The sequence below is a fragment of the Tubulanus polymorphus genome, chromosome 6 (genome assembly GCF_964204645.1).
Source record: "Tubulanus polymorphus chromosome 6, tnTubPoly1.2, whole genome shotgun sequence".
NCBI lineage: Eukaryota > Metazoa > Nemertea > Palaeonemertea > Tubulaniformes > Tubulanidae > Tubulanus > Tubulanus polymorphus.
The window spans coordinates 16,982,474-17,003,931 of record NC_134030.1 but is presented as its reverse complement, the minus strand read 5'-3'; the positions used below and the strand labels follow the sequence as shown (position 1 = coordinate 17,003,931).

The 21,458-nt window shown below is 41.4% G+C and overlaps 1 protein-coding gene across 2 annotated transcripts in view; it reads right to left on the bottom strand.

The window, feature by feature from the left end:
- Positions 1–21,458, bottom strand: part of LOC141907872 (nucleoprotein TPR-like) — a 73,213-nt gene that overhangs the window by 32,315 nt on the left and 19,440 nt on the right. For both annotated transcript variants that reach the window (XM_074797623.1, XM_074797624.1), the window contains exons 14-30: positions 21,088–21,323; positions 20,575–20,659; positions 20,421–20,486; positions 20,014–20,213; positions 18,599–18,677; positions 16,723–16,866; positions 14,982–15,155; positions 14,057–14,197; positions 13,475–13,585; positions 11,618–11,825; positions 11,251–11,345; positions 2,799–2,853; positions 2,613–2,710; positions 2,247–2,456; positions 1,836–1,913; positions 1,529–1,639; positions 1,041–1,159 (exon numbers count right to left, since the gene is read on the bottom strand). In XM_074797623.1, the coding sequence (XP_074653724.1) occupies positions 1,041–1,159; positions 1,529–1,639; positions 1,836–1,913; positions 2,247–2,456; positions 2,613–2,710; positions 2,799–2,853; positions 11,251–11,345; positions 11,618–11,825; positions 13,475–13,585; positions 14,057–14,197; positions 14,982–15,155; positions 16,723–16,866; positions 18,599–18,677; positions 20,014–20,213; positions 20,421–20,486; positions 20,575–20,659; positions 21,088–21,323 (2,210 nt within the window). The remainder of the gene's footprint in view (positions 1–1,040; positions 1,160–1,528; positions 1,640–1,835; positions 1,914–2,246; positions 2,457–2,612; positions 2,711–2,798; positions 2,854–11,250; positions 11,346–11,617; positions 11,826–13,474; positions 13,586–14,056; positions 14,198–14,981; positions 15,156–16,722; positions 16,867–18,598; positions 18,678–20,013; positions 20,214–20,420; positions 20,487–20,574; positions 20,660–21,087; positions 21,324–21,458) is intronic.

The window sequence follows — 21,458 nt, the reverse complement described above, 5'->3', positions numbered from 1 at the left end:
CCATTTGTATAGTAATAGGCTCAGCCTACGCCTGGCCTAAAAATCGTAATATCAGGACATACGTATTCTACCATCCTATTTTTCAAGCACAAGTCAGAACCTCGCATTTTTCTTTAACAATTCTGCCAAAATCAGGACACTTGGCAGCACTGAACAGGTGTTGCTTGTGGTGCTGGGTTACAGCCATTCGATTTTCTTCAACTTCTGATTACCGGTAGTAGGTACAAATCAATTTTCAGTATACCATACACTAAGTGAGAAAGTGAATCTAATATCTATTTGAGACCTGTTTGATAATATTCGGAGGACTATGGGTCCAGGAAAATAACTGAGAACATTTTACTATTGAGCAAAAAATCGATTTGTTCTCGATTTGCAATAAGGTATAAAGATGAAATCTTGGTGCACTGTGTAGTAAGCATGTTCAACTTCAATAATGTGCATGGTAATGGGTTTTCCCCATGACTCACAAGTATATGTCAGAATTATTTAATACTCTGTTCTATATGTATGTTGTTGATAATGATGTCGATACTAAACCTTGTTTCTTGGGTATGACATCACTGGGAAAGCCCTTTAGCATCCGACATTGAACTTGAACCCTGAAGGGCTTTCCCTGTGATATCATACTCAAGAAACAAAGTTTAGTATCAATTAGTGGAATGGGGAAAAATTCCATGAAACTTTTGAAGCACATTTTCTCCTAGTACCTCTAAGTAGGGTAGCGCCGATGGATCAAACTTCCATGTTATTTCAGCCCGTATTTCCCTTCTAATGACAAAATATAAGCTGTGTATATCAAGTGGTTAATGATGTTGATCCTAAAGTTGATCCTAAAAATCAAGGTCAGGTTTCACTGAGAACGTACTGATTTTTACTACAACCAGCAGTGTTTTATTGTGCCATCTGGTGAGTGCCGGTATCTCATTGAAATGAAGAGGAAATATAAGCAAGGTAACGGAATAATCACTAGCGACACCTGGTGGATTCTTGCTTACCATGGTAGCAGTTCCAGTGCCTTGCACGGGCATTAAACTTACTTAATAACTTCAAGTAACTGTTCATTGCTTTTGTCTTTGTCTTCGGATAACGAAATATTTAGATTCGCTGATGAGGTTCCCTGTTTCTCCTGCTGAATCGCAATTGTTTGCTCACTTAGCTAAATAAGAAAATAAACTAGAAACTCTGTCGCTTACTCGCTGGGGTGAACTTGGGGTTGTAGGGTCTAACCAGACTTGTGGGTCCAAATACTAAGTAAGAGTTTGTGAAGTACAGTAGACTTCATTTTATTGTGGCAAAGTAGAGACTGGTAAAATTCTACCCAGAGTTGGTGTCAAATACTGTGCAACAGTTTGTGAAATATAGTACTCTTGTCTCTAACAGTGGTCAAGTTGCAACTGGTAAAATCTGCCCCGAGTTGGTATCAAATACTGAGTAAGAGTTTGTGAAATACAGTAGACTCAGTCTCTCACAATGGTTGAGTTGAGACTGATAAAATTCGACCTCAAATTGAGTGTTTTAAACGTACCTTGTTCATCTGTTGATGGAGCAGATCGTTTTGAGTTGTCAATTCTTTCACTCTAGTTTCCAAAGAAGCGCGATCTTCAGTTAAAATTTGCCTTTGCTCGTTCCACGATTTCTGAAAACATCAGTGAAAAAATAAATGAGATTGAAAGGAGAAAATACCTACTCTCTGATTGGTCAGAGCACTACAGCCGATGGCTCTCTGATTGGTCAGAGCACTACAGCCGATGAGCCAATGACAACTAAGAATGCAGTTCCAATGTTATGAATATTTTTATTTCAGTGAAAAAAAAAATAATAAAAATTCAAACCTCTTTAACGTCGAGCTCTGTTGCAAGTTTATCCTCGGAATCTTGATGCATCTCGAGCCTGGCTTCGAATCCTTCCAGCTGAAAAAACAAATTTATCCTTCTATATTTCAGATCCCACAATCAACTCTAGCTTCATTCAACCTTCAACAGTTAACTTAGTCTCAACCTAGCATAAAGCCTTCTCATACTCTGCCCCATTCAACACTCCCGAGTTTTTCCCATTTACTGCAAGAACCATGCTTTGAGCGATAAAAAATTTAGACAGGGTGGCCACTTCTCCCCGATTTTTAGCTTTCTTGTTTTTTTTTAAACCAAATTCTCTATTCCGACTTTTGAAAGAAAAGAAAATTCCCGACATATCTCGATTCCCAGGTAAGTGGTCACCCTGTCAGAGTTGCTTTGATGAATTACCTCCTTTTTGACGGCAACAAGAGCCTCGACATCTGCCGCGTGTAGCATCAATTCTCGTTCATATTTCGATTGTGCCTCATGGGCGACGGCAACTTGAGCTTGACAGTCAGCACGGGCTGCCCGTTCCTTCTCCAACGCGTCTTCCCGAGCCTTCATAGCTCCTTCTAACTCTGACTGTAAGTTAGCCAACTGTTTACGCAAATCGGCGTTCTGTTAAATATACATTAAAATTAATAAGACAATCAAAATTTCTTGCCTCAACCTATCAAAAACGCTATGCCATCGAATCCCAAAATGTTAAATCCGACTTAACATTAAAGAAAACAAATTAGATCGTTAATGGTCCGTGAAAGTCAAGATTTTTACCATTTTATGACATTCCTCGGTGACTCGAATGTTTTCGTTCATCAAATCTTGTCGTTCTTTATCGAGTGATTCAACCTCTCTTACCCTCTTTTCATGTTCTACCGCGGCAGAAAATTAAAAGATTAGTATCAAGAATCAGCTTAGAAGAGTTGAATAAGAAATGGGAAATAGAGCTGTGAGATTTACCTGTTTTTAGATGATTCATTTGAGATTCGAGTGCATCTTTAAATGACTTACTTGTCTGAAAAAACGAAAAACTAAATTCTTAGTATAGACTTCCCCAAATTAACATGATGGTGTATGTTTAATCCATCAAAATTAAATGTCAGTATATTTACCATGACCACTGGATACAGTCTGCTCTCGGTACAATTGCCAAAAATCAAGATTTTCCAGAGTAAAATTTGTATTTCTGAGGGATACTTACATGGGGCACATTTTAGAAGTTACCTTAGTTTGGGAACTATACCGCTTAACATTTTTGGAGTACCCCGTACCGTACGGTGGCGCCACCACGAGCCACGTGACTCAATTTCTTCCGAAACTCTGCGCAAAGAGCCGAGCGGGGAAGGCGGGCGGGAATATCCTGTGCCCCACGTAGGTATCCCTCAGAAATACAAATTTTACTTCGGAAAATTATGATATTTCCTTCAGGACATATTGTGTGGGGCACATTTTAGAAGGATTAGCCAAGCACCAGGCGGCAGGTAAGGCTCCCAAAAAATGTGTAAAGGCAAAAGCCTTAAAAGCACGTTCAACAAACGTAAAAATTCACCCAGCAAATAACACGAGGACAAAAAAACCCGAGCTAAACCCGGGCTACAAAGGCAAAGATGCCCGGTAAAGATTAGACATCTGACACCAGCCCGAGGATTAAGAACTAGAAACCTGGCTGGAGCGCACTGACTATATCTTAAACATATATAAACATACATATACATATGCACACATACACATATAAACATACACATATATATACATATCAGGATATATATTCATAAACGGATAAAACAAAACATGAAAATCACGTCGATAATATTTGCCGCACTGAGAGAGTGAGTCTCCCGGACGAGTTCCGATTGACAAACACTCTCGCACAGCCGCTCACCGGCCGAGGACCTGACCCTGAGATGCCGATAAAGAGCAGGGAAAATCACAAATAACCTCAAATTAACTGTCCGACCTCGTGATCTGGATCAAAAAGATCCATCGGAGATAAAGACTGAAACACAGAATGAGGAACAAACCCCGAAACAAAATTTCGAGCGCCTGGGTTATAAAAACTGAGCCACACCTGACGAAAATCTCTAGGGACAGATCGAAGCGTTGTCTTAAACTTCTAATTCTATATTTAGATTCCAAAACTTCAAATACCTAAAATCTAAAAATAGTGAGTTTTCATAATGTACTTGGGCCTATCGCTGGTAAAATACACAGTAGACCTAAATATCTTTCAATATGGGAAAGCGAAGGGGTTCCCACTGCCCAAGGAGCTCCTCCACAAAATCTTCAATAGAAGCGCCCGAAAAACCACCCACGAAGCAGCCATAGAAAACACTTAACGACTAGACGAACCACGTGAGTAGGATCGGACCTATCGACGAAAAAAGACCACTCAAATGAAATCAGACAATCAACGAGTGGCGCTGTCGATGAATGCTCCTTCAGAGATATGAACAACAGATCTCTCCCCCAAGATGAGATTTTCTGACGCAATTAATAACTCAACCCCCGGGCCAGAAAACTAGCCTGTCCAGGGAGTTGAATGGACCCTATGGTTCAGCGCCTCCTCCTCCACACTCAACCAATCCCGGCTGCCGATTTCTGGCGATTAAGTTGAGGTAGGGCGGAGAGTAATAAAAGAACAGGGACTGAAACGATCAGACCAGGCTGGTTAGCCAAAGCATGGATTTCTGACCTCCTAGGCTGACATAGAAGAGAAGGAAAACTCCTGCTTAATGAGACTCTTGAAGAGGGGCGATACGGATGGGTGACGAGATAGCACCACCACGACAAGTCCCATTCAGGGACTTCCCGAGGCACCTCCAGTCGAGCAACCGAAAAAAAGCGCTACTGGTTGGAGAATATGGTGCTTCGATAACAGGTTCAGACTACCTGTCGCCCTAAAAGCATAGGCGATTGCGGCTGGTAACCGTTAAGGTGAGAAGCCATCTATAAAGTATGTACACATGGTCTAGCTAGGACCAGAGCCAGATTGTACGTAAAGCGAACAACAAGTGGCAGACAGCTATCAATCTGCACGCCCTGAGTGGACAAATTATGTCATATATACACATCCCTCCGATACTGGAAGAATGATAACAGTTCTGAATCAAATCACTGTGAGACTGAACTGACTCTCTTACATCTAATCACCAATAAAAACCGTTGGTTAGATGTGAGTTAACGTAATGGAGTTAAGACAAAATCATAAAACTGCAGTGATTAAAATTTATATGATATCTAAAGTATACTCAAATAAATCCATAACTTTCCACCTACGGAAGGTAAGAGTGACTCTAAACCTCAAGGGAAGAGGAAAAGAATTCAGCGAGCGAGGTGCCAGTGAGGGTGCACGGATTGTTCACTAGTTGACCACACGAACCGGCTTAGAGCTTCCACGTGAAAACTTAAATCCTGCCTGTGCTAGGGCACTGGATTTAGTGATAAAGGGGAAAACCCCTGACTGAAAACCCTGCACTCGTAGGAGACGCTCATCCAAGGTCGACTCAATAGTCGGTTGAGCAATGTAAGTGCCAGGTGCCTACAGAAAACCCCTCTGTGACAGAAGGGAGGGAATGAAGGCCCACACCGGAAGACGTGCCCAGAAATCTGAGAAACCAACCCTTCATGCCTGAGCAGGCCCCAGAGGTGTAATCAAAACTATCTGGCAGGACAACGCTGGCTCTAGCTGGCCGAGGGCTGCTGTCACCACTTGGCTGGGGTTAAATGTACGCTAGGATTCCATCTCAGCAGAACAAAATCGTCTTATCTTCCACGCCATCTGGTCGGAACGGGGACACAGACAGCGGGAAAACCTCGGATTGACACCTCCGTGGAAGAGACAATTAATTCCTTAGGGATGGCCAAGGCCTGAGGGCTGAAGAGCGGCCCTGATATCCTTCATGCCTGCTAGTTTAAATACAGAGATATGAATTCCTTCGAACTTGCATCAGGGGAGAATATCTGTTGTATGATCAGAGAGAATAATTGACCGAGTGACTCCTAGATTCCGAAAACAGGACCAGACTGGCTATTGATGGCTAACCATACATGTCTGTATATCAGACTCCCAAGAGGAACGGCCAGGGAAGGGGTTGCTGTAGAACATCCCAACCCCTTGTCGATCAGTGCCAGCCGGCCCTCCAAAATCTCTGAAATGGCCTGCTGTGAAGGTGCACCGCTGGGATCATCAAGAATGAGGACCCAAGACCAGTACTGCCCCATAACGAGTGATGCACGACAGCCTGGATATCACTTTTCAGAGCCGACTACCCTGGCTTGGGTGGGGTAGTTACCTCGACCCTGGATGGTCAAACACTATGCCCATATCAAGGCGATCGACGCCACCCAATTGGCCAGGGGTAGAGCCTGCACTACCTCCCAGCAAATCCCGTTGCAGGAGAGGGTCTTATGCCCAGAGGATGTCTCAAATGGCGAGACACAAGCGAACTGGAGACGAAAGCCCTTACTCACATGGCTACTCTGTGGGCTCAAGTTAGCACCATACAAAAGGGTTAGGGTGAGAGAATGTGCCTCTATCATTGTCATCAACCACTTGCCTTAACCTTGGCTGCTCGTCCACGAGTGTCCGTAAAGAACAAAGTCTGCGACCACGGCTTTCAGAAAGCCTAATGGACCATTTAATGTTCGGATATTGTTCCGCCCTTGGGGCGCACCAATCAGAAAAGAAGAGTAGTGTGACCCAAGCAGAACCCGGAACAGCGAATTCTGGATCAGCTCCGGGAGTTTAGAACCGAATCCATCAATCTAGAAGGTCTTGCCGCTAATATATTAACGTGAGCCTTGACGACGAGACAAATAATATGAGGCCGACCTCTCCAGCGACTGGATTCCAATCCATGAACGCTGGAACACACCGCAAGTCAGACATTCCATATGTAGGAGGGACTGAAAATTCAGTTCTCTAATGAGTGTCATTTCCTGGACATTACCAATCTAAAAGTAATGTTTTGGGAAAGCCCAGGAAAAGGCTCCCCGCCCTAGGCAACTTGATGCACTACACGGTAGAAAACCTGACAATCGGTTTAACAGATGCGTCGACCAACCTAAGCATTCGGGCAAGAAAACGTAAGCAGTCTCTAACCCGAAAAGCCCAGAACCAGGCGGGGTTAAATAAACTCAGTTGGGCGCTCCCGGCCCCACAAGAGTTAGTCGATACGAGGCCACTGGATGCCACAGCAGAGGACTCGTGAAGGGAGTGAGAACTCAGCAGAGAACTCGTATGAAGCTATGCACTCCGTCCGATCCATGGACTTATGAGGTTGAGCACAGTGGAGCTTCCCGAGAACCCCTTGTATGAGGGAACGATGAGCCCATCCACCGGCACAAAATGTGCAGTGAAGTGGCGACTGAACCCGAATGACTGGACAGTCAGACGACCACTACCGGTGTACGGGCAGTCATCACCCCTGACTTTCTACATTCATTCAACAACGTTCCTTCGTTCGTACGCACTATGCGGGAAATGGAAGCGATGTCACCCTGAAACCAAACGAATGACAGTCCCCAACTCCAAGGGTAATTGTCTAGATCTTGGAGTCATGAACCATGAAGGCTGGTCCGGCCTGAAACCCCAAATCCTTACGAGTTGGGACGAAATGGGCGGGTCAGCCATCTTCTGACTGGACCCGTGCTGGTCAGACCGAGACCTGGGAGTCAGTAATACGCTACACTCAACGCGACGGCTGACTCCAGATGCCGAAATTTCCCAGCCTAAGTCGCGCCGCTCTGTGCACCGAGCGACTCCTGACTGAAAGGCCTCCAGGGCAAATGCGCCACCGAGCCGCACTGGATCCGGCTTATTTACCAAGAATGAACACAGCGTGGGTTGAACACCGGTTCGGTCTGTAGTTTATCGGACTCAGCCGATGCTAGAGGTTTACAGAGACAGGAATGCCAGGCAGTTGGCTAGCCTGACGACTCTGAGATTCTCTGACCCAACACGGGACAGCTGCAATGACCTCTGGGGCGAGGACCCGTGACAAAACGCCAGCCTGTACCCTTTCCAGAGATCAAACCGTGCTGGAAGGGGAGGAGGTACGGTGGTCTGTGGTTATCGGACTCAGCTGATGCTAAAGACAGGAGTGCCGGGGTTGTTGGCGGGTCCGACGAATAACCGTGACCTCACATGGGACAGTGCAGTGACCTTTCGGTCGGATGTCCCCTAGCAAAAAACGCCGGACTGCACCCTTCCCAGAGGTCGAATCGCGCTGGAAGGGGAAGAGGTACCGGTAGCCAAGCTCTTACCGTCTCAGCATCTGACATTAACCGGTAGAGCTTATTACTTAAAATAAAATATAAATAATTTTGCTGAAACAGGATAAATCTATTAAGCCCTAAAGCAGCTTGCTTCTTGGCTGCCTCGGCTATCCTGACCTGTCTTCGGTCGGACTGATACCTGGAGCTGGTTCCAAAATGGAACCAGGCCAAACTTGACCCGGCTGATTAACCACGGCTAAAACAGAACAGATTCAAGAACCGATTAGCTGGGTTTTAGTGGCCTCTTGGGCCACTGTCGTAACTTGAGTAACGGGAGCCGGTCAGCCGAAACCCGATGCTCAACGACTTTTCGCTTCGCTCTTCGCGAAGGCGGCCAGGAGGGCCAACCAACTCCGGCCGCTGGGGGCTGGCGCCGCCGAACTCTTTACAGCCTAGGTCGCCTGCCGCTCTGTGTGTCGAGCGGCCGCCGACTTTGAGCCCTCTTGTTGCAGGATTGCCGCACGGAACTTACAACCGAGGGCTCCTGTGAGAGAATGCTGGCCTGCACCCCTACCGGAGGTCATGCCGTGCCAGTAGGGGAAGAGGTACCAGAGATATCATGCACCTGCTAATGGGGTTTTCTATTTCTAGGACTAGATTCCGACATAATTAAGTCAATGACGTTTTGTTACCTACAATAAAGGTCATTTGAATATAACTGGCCCGGTACCCGCTTACGGTACCAAATCAGACACTTAGGCCAGTCAAGCGCCAAAAGCTGAAAGGCAAGCAAATAATAGAACGTGCGAATGCAATAAAATTTAACGTGGATTGTGGTTTACTCGCCCAAGAAGTCACCGATTTGTGACGAACAGAAAGCGTGGCCGGGATCCGGAAACGGAGTGCTCCGGCCGTGACAATTTATGATCGAGTTTATTGGTGTATCAGTAAAAGAATTCAAAATGGAACGAACTCACTGATGAAAACGGCTGAATAGCTCTGTCCTGACCAATAATATAAACCAGATGGCTTCCAACCACGTGTAAAAATAACATTCTAAGCGGCAGCTCCCAAAACTAGGGGTCCAGGGACACCATGCCCACTTGGGAAATGGTTTCAAATGCTCAACAATCTAACAATTTTAATATTCAACGCCCCCTGGTGACCATTTACAAAAACCAACGACCTTGAAACTCACCAAAATCCTAGAACATGTCAGCAGCTACAATTTTGTAATTGATTGTGATAACAAAATATGCCTCGTTACCAATTTAATATGGAAATACTAAGTCATTCTACTATTCAACGCCCCCTGGTGACCATATTCAAAACCCAATGACCTCGAAACTCACCACAATCATAGAACATGTCATGAACTACAACTTTGCAATTGATCATGGTAACAAAATATGCCTAGGTACCAACATAATAAGGAAATACTAAGTTATTCTACTATTCAACGCCCCCTGGTGACCATATAGAAAAACTAATGTCCTTAAAACTCACAACAATCATAGATGATGTCATGAGCTACAACTTTCCAATTGATTGTGGTTACAAAATATGCATAGGTACGAATATAATAAAGAAATGCTACGATATTGTATTATTCAACGCCCCCTGGTGGCCATATACGAAATCCAATTACCTTGAAACTCACCACAATCATAGATCACGTTATGAGCTACAACTTTCTAATTGATTGTGGTAGCAAAATACGCTTAGGTATCAATATAATGTGGAAAAACTTTTTCCCACTTACGAATGAGTACTGGTGACACCAAGATGGCCGCCAATTGGGTCATAATTGGCTGATGAAAAATACCTGTCTGAGGTATAAAACATCCCTTTCCAAAGAATACCCATCACAAATTGCAATGAGAAATGGTAAACCAGTAGGAAGCTACAGGACTCAGAATTCGGGCAAAAATTAACATTTTTGGGCACTAAAAAGGTCATAGGACGGCCATCTTGAGTCCGATCGACCCAATTTTTCTTATGGTGATGCGCCCTGGGGGGATTCATATATATCCGAAAGATCAAGGTAATTGATCGAAGCGTCTTCAAAATTTCCCTCAAAAAGTTCAAAAATGTGTAAAAAGTGCGGATTTTGGCGAACAACAATGGCTGCCAGTCAGCCATCTTGATTCTGACAGGGCCAGTTTTTGGGCTGAAGATGTGTCTAGGATAGATACACGTGTAACCCAAATATCAAGACGTTACCTTGAAGCGTCTTCAAAAGGACGAACGTACAAAAGCGGACGAACGAACGGACGGACGGACGGACGTACGATAAGTGAACGCAATAGCCCGCTGGGACTAAAGTCCCAAGTGGGCTAAAAACCCCACCAAATATGGCGGCGCTTGGAGTCAAGTCGCTCGTGGCGGCGCCACCATACGGTAGGGGGTACTCCAAAAAATGTTTAGCGGTATAGTTCCCAAACAAAGGTAGCTTCTAAAATGTGCCCCACGTAATGTATCCTGAAGGAAATACACATGACATAGGCCGATTAAGTTGACCATGCAATCTCTGGGGAATAAGCTTCACATCCAATCCATGATCGAACATGTGTGTTTTGAAGCTGTTCATAAACTGAACCTTAAGGCCAACTGCTAGCTGTACCTATAGGGCCTAGGCTAGTCTAAGCCCTTATAATTCATCAAGATTTCATACTCATTATTTTAAAGATCAAACATATTCACGCCTGCAGTTCAGTGGTTACCATTGCCTATACCAGCAGTCTTGTCATGTGAGGAGTGGCTAGAATCATTTGCAGTTTCTTGGAAAACTTAAATGAGGCCACATGCGGGCTACGCTCATATACATGTACGTAGCTAGCAATAGTGAATAGATATATACACCACATGGCAGCGGCCTCAGTGACATGTATGAGAAGCACGAACATAATTAGGACATGTGTTCTTGCGACAACTAAAGCTAACGAAATAGACAAATTAAATTGACTCTTTAAGCATCAGAGACTGGAAATAGGGGAAAAAGTTGACTTAAAATACTTTTTCATGCAATTTGACTCACTTCCACAGAACGAGTTAAGATTTGACTCAAGAGTTAATGCACTAAAAATGAACTGACTTAAACTTACGCTTAACAGTTAACTCAAACCCATAACTGTGGAACTGGTATCATTCAGGGGTCAGTTGAATGGACAGAAGTTAAGGAGTTGAGATACACTACCTCATTCTGTTCTTTTAGTTTCTGCTCTATACTGTCAGCGATTCCCTTATATTGACTTGCATGTCGTTTAGATTGTTCTAACTGTTCCTTCAAACCTACAACAACGAATCAAAAATCAAAATCATTTCAGCCTTCGCACAGCTCAGAGCTGCAGTTGCTCGAAAGATTGTTCAAGATAACTGGTGGATAATGTGTTACTATGATATTCATCATAAACATCATAGTAACAAAGATCTTTTAATTGTCACTATGTCAACTATCCACCGGTTAACTCTAACAAACTTTTGAACAACTGGCCCTGGCACTTTATCTCATAGAAAGAAAATGTCTAGATGATTTCTGTCGAAAAATTTCACACAAGACTTACTTTTAACCTCAAGTGATGATTGGCCGAGTTGTGCTTTCAAGTCTTTCACGACATCAGACAAATCATCCGTTCGACTAGTCGTATCTCCATCTGCTGAGGTCGTTGCAGAGGTTGTCAAATGTGATTTCCACACGGAGGTTGTTGAAGTTTTGGCCATGTTTTTCAAACGGTTTTCAGCCGCCTCCAATTTTGCTCTCAGATCAGTGCACTAGGCGTTGGAAAGAAAGACACTTAATTTTTTTTTGAAGAAATCAAATTTTCTCGATATCCATAACTCCAATAATTGAAATAACTCATAATGGTGGCAATGATGGGAGAACCATGATTAAGAAATAATCTTGTAGTAGCAATGGTGGTGGAAATGTGACTATAAGATAACTTCCAGTGGCAATGATGGAATAACTGGAACTGTGAGATATGATGGCTAAACCGGAACTATGAGATACCGTATTTTCCGGCGATTAAGCCGACTCCGCCAATAAGCCGAGGGCAGTTTTTTAACCTTAAATACAAGGATTTCTTAATGCTTCGCCCAATAAGCCGAGGCCCTTCATCAGGAGATTTTAATTCACTGATTTGTCAATTAGTTTGGTCTTAATTGACGATGTATAAGGCTGACAATACACGCCTGCCAATGTGTGAGAGTGCTGTGAGAGTACGATCATTGCTGAGTCCCTCTACTATATATAGACTCGCTCAGGTAATTACTAACGAACAGAACAATATTTTGTAACCAATATTCGTACACGCGCGCAGCTGACAGCTGATGCGCGTATATACAAATGTACTAATCACGCGGCATGATGAAAGAAACAAAGTAACAAAATAGTTATTATTATTGGTAGTAAATAATGGTAGTAAATTATTGGTAGTAAATAATGACCTCAAATAAATATGGAACACTCTTATTGATTGTGATGATCTTCAGGAGCATTAGAGTGACATAGTTCAGAAAGAACTTATTTAGGTCAGATTGTATCCGTTCAATAAGCCGATCATGATATTTTGGGGTTAAAGTCTTAGGCTAGAAAATCGGCTTATTAGCCGGAAAATACGGTAACTGGTAGTGGCAATCATCAGGGTTCATAGCATCAAGGCCATCCAAAATTCAAGGCCATTTTGAGAAGCACTTTCAAGACATTTGCCCGACAAGAAAAACCTTTTCACGACAATATATCCTCCCTTTATCCATTCAAAAACAATCGAAACAACTTTTATAGGGGTTTATCGAGACACTGCTGACCCATAACGAGATAACTCGTAGTTAGTGGCAATGATGGCACGAATAAATGAATACTAATTCAGAGCTGCCAACCCCTGAAAATTGTTTTGAGGGACAGATATCCCCATTTTTGGGACAGCCATCGATTATCAGGGACATCCAAAAATTTCAGCATTTTAGCTTTTAACTTAAAATCAAGCACTTATCTTGTGCCCAGGTGAAGAGAGCTGCATCATGAATAAAAGTTTCGGACAGGAAATCTAACTCAATGCATGGGAAAATTTAGTACTGACTCCTAGCTCCACAGTGATCACTTGCCATATTATATCATGCCTAGAGTACTGACTGCTAGTGCCACAGTGAACCCTTGCCTTATTATGTACACTCGCAATGTAATATATTGATTACTTATCCCCCTAACTGCAAGCCAAAAAGAGCCAACTTTCAATTGAAAACATAGAAATTGATAGAAACCATGTCATTTTCCGTTACAAAAGCTAATTGTTTAAAAATCCATGACATTTAATGCTTCCCTGGACAGCAGGATAAACAATGAAATTGGCAGGAGGAGGGTTGGCAGCTTTGCTAATTCAGGTGATTTCCCCTACCCTACAATCGTGGTTTTTCTCTCTTACCTCTTGTTTGACGATGTGAAGTTGCGCATAAGAATCCGACAATTCATCTCGAATTTTGATATATTTCTCTCGTTCCTCATTATAATTTTTTTGTGCGACTTCCAATTGACCCTGAGAGGCAAAACGAAAAAACAAAACTCAGAAGACAACCAAAAGTTGTTTTAGCCACCACGGAATCTTAGTTCCAATATCGCTTTTTCCATAGTATATTCCCGCCATTATTCGCCAATGATTTTACAAAAGGATGTGTAAACTAACTTAGAGTTTTTAATTTTTTCTATCAGGTTGAATTCAGTTATATGCCTAACTCGATTATACGCTAAAATATACCTCGTCCCAAAATTGGGTTTAGCGAGGGTAGACTGTATTAGAATAGTCGAAACGTGGAATGAACTGTATTAGCTCCAGAAAACATTTCAGACATTTTTATTCTGACAGATTTTCTATAAAGAACTTTACTATACATTCGCAGTATTCCTGAAGAGGACAAAATATTTGGATAAACTATTAGCTCATGGAAACATTTTGGAATTCATTTTTCATATTCAGCGTGCAGGAATTTCAGATTATCATCTAACTAACCGTTAACTGTTTGACAAGGCCATCCTCCTTGCCTTCAGTTGTCGCAACTTTTCTTCGCAAAATCATGACCTCTTTTTCGAGAGTTTCAATTTGCTTATTCTTATGAGTTTTCGTTTCGAATTCTTGACGTTCTAAATTATTCTGCAAAAATAAAATCAAACATAATTCATTCAATTTTTTTAAATGCGCAACTGCCATGTTTTAATTCAAGCAGTATGGCCTCTTTTCGCCCATCTTTCTGAGTTAATCAATACATACAATGACATAAATTTTCCTAGGTAAATAAAAGGAATAGCTAGGGTTAAATGTTACAATTCATTCATTTTTTTATGAATCACATATTGATAAATGTACACATGATAAAAAATATTACCCAAATTCCATTTCCCAGGTCTTTAATAAAACTTGTCAAATTTCCCGAGTTTTCCCTGTTTGTAAGATGCTATAAGTTTTCCAGGTCAGAGACCTCCTGAAACGGACAGATGTTTTTTCCTGCTCCTGAGCTCAGTGGCATATCATCGCCTACTATCAGCAGGTGAACCAAGCACCAATTACCAAGCACAACGCGCTTAAGTTCCCTAGACGATACCCATGTAGAGACAGGGTCACTGCTGAAAGCCATATCCCAATGTTGGATGGCGTTTTTATACATCCGACACAAACAGCATCAACCTGTTGGCTGATGTTTATTATACATTACGCAATACTAGTTAATCTGTTCAAGTCATCAAAATAAGCATTGGTGCGCCAAAAATAAATTTCAGAATGCCAAATATTTTTACTTGAATATTTTTATTCATGCAATATAGCTTTTGTCCTTTAAACCCTTTCAAGATCGGCAGGACTTAAAATTTTGTGAAAAGCAAATAGTCACTCTTCATAGACCAAAAATTCACGACCCAAAAAATCTAAAAGAATAGCAAACCTGAATAGTCTGTAAATTTGTGAGTAGAATATTCTGCGTCTGGTGTTCCCTCATCATTGTCTGTTTCTCTTCGGAGAGACGCTGTTCAATACTTTTCAGTAACTCATTTTCTGTGCGTACATTCTGTAATTGAACTGTTACACTGGTCGCCTGCTCCTTACTGCTCATCAATTCCTGAATAAAAACTTTACACTATATTACGAGTCAAAAATATTTCACAGCTTTACCAAGGGGTCATCGAGAATGAGAAGGGCGTTGCTAGTAAAGCTAAATTTGCATTTGTGACAATAGGACTTCAAAGTCCTGAGGTTCGAAGAAGCTAAGTCTGAAGTATAAATCTTTAATCACATAAAAGAAAGACAAATTATGAAAAGAAATAAATATTCCGTTAGAGAAGTTTGTTAAAAAAAAATTCAATATTTTTACTGTTTGCATTGCACCTGTGGTAATGTTATTGCTTACATCTGACGTCATCGATAAAATAAGGCGTACAGCTGAGCCTGCGTGTCAATCAACATTGGTTTACAATAAAAAATTCGCTTTCTCGAAAAACTTGTAGTGTATCAATCTGGAATTTTGGGTACAACAATTGATGCTAAATACCTTACTTTAAAGGTTTATTTGGTGTAAATCGGATCACATATATTTCTAATATTTTGTTCGTAACTTTTGAAGTGGAGGCTGTTATCTGCATCAACATGTGTATGGGTGTACATACGGGTACTGGGGCTTACAGGCGCTGCATTGATGGTGTATTTATGCGTGAGGGTGTATTTATGCGTGAGTAGATGTAATGATTAGTTTTCACTGCTTAATCGCATTCATTACGCATGATTTAAAAAAACGATATTATGCAGAGGATTTAAATCTATATATCATGACAATTATAATATTCTTAAGACAAACGAATTTCTGTGGACCTATTTTATTGAGGCGTATCACTCAATCTGAAAAAAATCTTCCGATCCTGTCACGTGACTTTATGACTGCAACTTGACGATGGCTTAAGTTCTCATTCTTCAAACCAAAAATTGTATTCCCTAACATACTAAACCATGCTGATGTACCAAATATACCCCCAGCCATTCTCGCTATTTTAAGTCAATTTCAAAACAAAGTGTGTAGGTCAGTGTAAGTGGTGCCAGGGGATGGCTGGGCCTACTGTCAAAGTCATTTATGGCGGATGCCAGTCAGCTCAAGCAACTCAGCTATTATGTCAGTACAGGGAACATTTTTTGACGAGAATATCATGAGGTAACTTATCATAAATAATCGTTGAAGACATTGAAAATGAGAAAGTCGTCATTAGTAACTACATAATTGTAATTTTACTGAAACGTGAGTTGAAGTCAGGAAAAATGTAACTGCAGAACTGTAGAACTCATCCTCCCCCGGCAGGGATTCAAACCTGATGGCATCGAGATTGCCACAGTACAAAACCTTACCACACCGGACCGAGTGCGCAGCTTAGATAATGTAATTATTAGCAAATCAGATATCCCGTTTTATTTCAGCCCGGGTTTTCCCATTCATAGTTCTTCCGTGAAATTTACCTCAGCTATTTAACAACATGCAGCCGCATGATTTCGTGCGGCAAAGCTACGCATGTCCCTGCGCACCGGGTCTATAGTGGCAGGGGTTCGAGACGTGGCCGAGTGTAGCGATGCAATCAGGTTCGAATCCCTGCCGAGAGAGGATGTGTAGAACTGGGTGTCTTGGGTGGTGGTATTAGTAAACTGACCTGTCTCAGTTGGTTTATAGACTGTTCATGTTTTGCTACAGATGTGTTATATTTCTGAATCCTATCTCGTCCAACGCTGATCTCTTTCTTGTAGTTTTCAATGTTTGTCTTCAGGATCGCATTCCTCTCATTGGCGAAATCAAGCTGAAATAAAACTAGGGGTCCAGGGACACCATGCCCACTTGGGAAGTGGTTTCCAATGCTCAACAATCTAAGAATTTCAATGTCCAACGCCACCTGGTGACCATATACAAAAACCAATGACCTTGAACCTCACCACAATCATAGAACATGTCAGCAGCTATGATTTTACCAATTTAATATGGAAATACTGAAAGTATTCTACTATTCAACGCCCCCTGGTGACCATATTCAAAACCCAATGACCTTAAAACTCACCATAATCATAGAACATGTCATAAACTACAACTTTGCAATTGATCATGATAACAAAATATCTCTCGTTACCAATTTAATATGGAAATACTAATTATTCTACTATTCAACGCCCCCTGGTGACCATATTCAAAACCCAATGACCTTAAAACTCACCATAATCATAGAACATGTCATAAACTACAACTTTGCAATTGATCATGGTAACAAAATATGCCTAGGTACCAATCTAATAAGGAAATACTAAGTTATTCTACTATTCAACGCCCCCTGGTGACCATATAGAATAACTAATGTCCTTAAAACTCACCACAATCATAGATGATGTCATGAGCAACAACTTTGCAATTAATTATGGTAACAAAATATGCTTAGGTATCAATATAATGTGGAAAAACTTTTTCCCACCTACCAATGAGTACTGATGATACCAAGATGGCCGCCAATTGCGTCACAATTGGCCGATCAAAAATACCTGGCTCAGGTATAAAACAACCCTTTCCAAGGAATACTCATCAAAAATTGCAATGAGAAATGGCAAACCAGTAGGAAGCTACAGGACTCAGAATTTGGGCCAAAATTGACATTTTTGGGCACTAAAAAGGTCATAGGACGGCCATCTTTAGAAGAATCCAATCAATTAGGCCACTCGCACAGTTGATTCCTATTTTCTCATCCTACATTTTTCCAAATATGAAGAGGGCAATTTTGTTCAATCAACTTTCTTAACGAAAAAAAACTGAAATAAACACAATTTCCTTACTTCTCAGGAAAAAGAGTAGGGTGATTTTTATTTTTATATTTGAAAATAAAAATGCCACTGATAAGTGATGGCCAACCAGTTTAAGAAGAAAATCGACAAATCATTGTGGCCATTCACAGAGGCTCTATGACATAGGGGCCAGTTTATAGACTGGAATTGGCTTTAACTCGAGGGTTAACCCGATTGAAAATGAATTGATTAAGCCGCGGGTGTAAGTTAATACCAGTCTATAAAACTTACCCCTGAATTCCATCACCAATAACACTAAGTCAGCAAAAGATTTTAAAGACAACTGCAAAATGTTGGCGCATGAAGCAGGCAGACTGGTTTTGATTTTTCTAGAAAAGAGATGAGCTGCCATTTCCCGATGCGGGAGTGCATATTTTAATTTTTCTTTTCATTGGACACAATGGAAGTGAAGCACGTGCATAGTGATGGAAACTACATCAAATCATATTAATAAACAAGACTTTCATACACCAGAGTCGATGGCCAGAACTTTCGACGCTATTGAGAATTGATGAGTAACTAGGAATCATTTTTGAGTGTCCTTTATACGGTCAAACACGTAAGACATAAAGGGAAACAGTTTGAATATATGTGCAATCTCCATAAATTTCCCTGACTTCTCACTGATTTTTAGGTATCGTTAAGTGGCAACCCTGTAAGTTAATGCTAGATCACGAGGCTATGGTGAATGCACCGATCCGTGGATACCTTTGAAGACAGTTGAGCATTTCTAACACGTAACGCTGATAACTCATCATTCTGTTTGTTGATTGATTCATTCAACATCCTGCAAATTAGTAAAACGTGGACAATTAGAAAATTCTAATATAGGACCAACGAGTACATTTACCGTATAAACAGGCATATAAGTCTCCGCAGTGTTTAGGTCGAGGACGATTTTTAGACCTGCAATTCCTGATTTCTGATCTTAACATATATTTGGCTTATAAGTCAACTCCCTTCTCTCAGAAGAATAATTTCTCGTATTGTTATATCAGGGATGAAAACAGATGCGTTTAAAAAACCCAGGAATATTAGAAATAATAGTGTTAGGCCAAGCCAGCAGTAGCAAGCACCAATGGTGCAAAGCCCCTAAGGAGGGGTTTTGGGCCCTCCGCCAAGAAAATATTGAAACTACAAGTTTTCAGTGCATCTGGGGTCCATTTTCAATGACAATTTTAGACTGCCACGTGTTTGATCGTTCGTTGTTTATGTCTTGAGTAAATGAAAAGGATGGCTCTGACAATATCCAAATCACTAGAACATGTTCATACTTAAATGCACTTGTCAATAAATAGTTGAGGGCCAAGAGGATCCCCTATCTACAATTTTCCTATCTATCACTCAACACAAGCACACTGTGTATGAATCGAATTGAAGTGCACGACCGCAGATTCTTAATATAGATTTCTGGCGCAGCGCTATTAAATTATAGATAATGATGTCACTGGGAAAGCCCTTCTAGGATTTCCAAGTGATGCGCTTCTGAAAGGGTTTTCCTGTGATGTCAGGAAACAAGGTCAAGCATTGGTTGGTAAAATGGGGGAAAATTCAGTGAAGTTTTGCACATTTCCTCCCAGCACTTCCAAAGGCTTAGAGCTGATGGACAAAACTTGCCATATCAATTCCAATACCTATTTCCCTCCCTATGACAAAATATCTGTTGTGTATATCTATTGGTTACATTTGTGCCACCAAGAGCTAACAGAAAGTTACTCTCAGGACCATTCTATAAGGATCAACAGTTGATCCTAATAATAAAGGACCGTGGGTCCAGTAGGATCAACTGAGAAAATTTTAGTTTTAAGCACAAAAATTTGTTCTTGGATTTGCAATTACGTATAAACAGCTGATAAAGATGAAATCATCATGGCACACTGTGTAGTAAGCATGTTCAACTTAGTTGATATACATGGTAATGTAATGCATCATTTCAAGTGAAGCCGTGTTTAAATGAAAAGTTTTATTTTAACGCCATAAACGATGTTGCAATAATGTTCATATCCATTGATACCTAGTATGCGTTATAATGAGGGGTTCTGTGTGAGTCACTGTGCACTACGTCATCAATATTGGCATCCCAAAATAACAATAACAATTGTGAAATACTACGCTGAACTCACTTCTCATTATCCGCCCGATCTTTACGATATGTATTAAACTCTTCCTGGAATTCTTTCAAGGCTTTTCTTGTCTCATCGAGAGTTGTATCGCGTGACGTGGCGGGCGCAGATGGCGTTGAGGTTGGCGACAGAATTGGCGACGCTTGACTACGCAATCTAGAAGGCGCGGGTGTCGAAACAGCCACCGGTTCAGACGGGATCTGAAAACATGATGCCATAACCATAAAAATACCACTTACGAACCCGGAGTCTGACAAAATTTGTTGTAAAATATCTGACTCGAGGCTAGTTGCTCGAAAGTAAGTCTAAGATAACCTTCCAGTGAATACCAACACAGTAATAACGCAATCTTAATCGTAACTTTGTCCACTGGTTGAGCAACTTCAAATATAGAATCAGTTAATTACCTGTATGTTAGTTGTCTGCGCTAACAGAACCCGATACATATCTCTTTGTCGCACCACATTCTCAAGCTGGAATAAAAGAAAACCGAACATAAAAAAATAGAAATGAATTTTCACGCCATGTATTAACAAACAACCCCCGTGATTCTCAACTGACCATTTCAACATGTCTCGATTTGGTATCTTTCATCATTTCCAATTCTTTCACTGCTTCCTCGAGTTTTTCCTGTAAATTCCTCGTCCTAAACAAATGCAACATAATGTAAACCATTTTGAATCATAGAAATGACCAATGTCTGGATGAAGACTGGAATGTAATCAAGCTGAAGTAGTTTCATCAACTGACGAAAAGGTTTGAAGTTCTTTGACGCCGCAAAAACTGTTGCAATGTCTTTATACACTGATAACCACTAGGCCTGTGTTATTGATGCGTACTACCTCATCGATTTGTACGTTTCAAAATAGTATTCCCACCTGGTGTACTTTACATGAGCGGGAAGAGGGAATCTTTTGAAATGGATGTAATATGTTAGAAACATGAGGATAACTATCATTTTCCACTTAAGAGTCAAAATTCACAGCCGTAGGGACCCTGTCTACACCTCTCAACCGCTGCACCTTTCAAATCTCTCCATCTGTCTAAATTATAAACCATGTCTGGTGTACTTACTTATCGCTAACCGCTTTTTTCTCTTCCTCTTCGCGATTTTCACTCAATTCTCGCGCGACTTGTATCAGTTTCTGGTTCTGTTCCTGAAGTTCCGCGATGCTACGAAACGTCACTAAATGTTCAGATATAACGTGCGATGAACTGGTGACCTCCAACGACGAGACATTGTTGAAACTATCATTCATGCTAACGTGACCTCCACGAGCTTCTTCAAGTTCCTTCATTAAAATCTTCACCTATGTCACAGAAACCATGAAAAAGGTGCAAGGGTCAGATTGAGTTTGGCTTTTATTACAACAAAATACCAGGGCCAGGGCCAGGGCCGGGTTGTATATACTGGACCTCAGAGTTACCCTGAGGGATAAATCCTC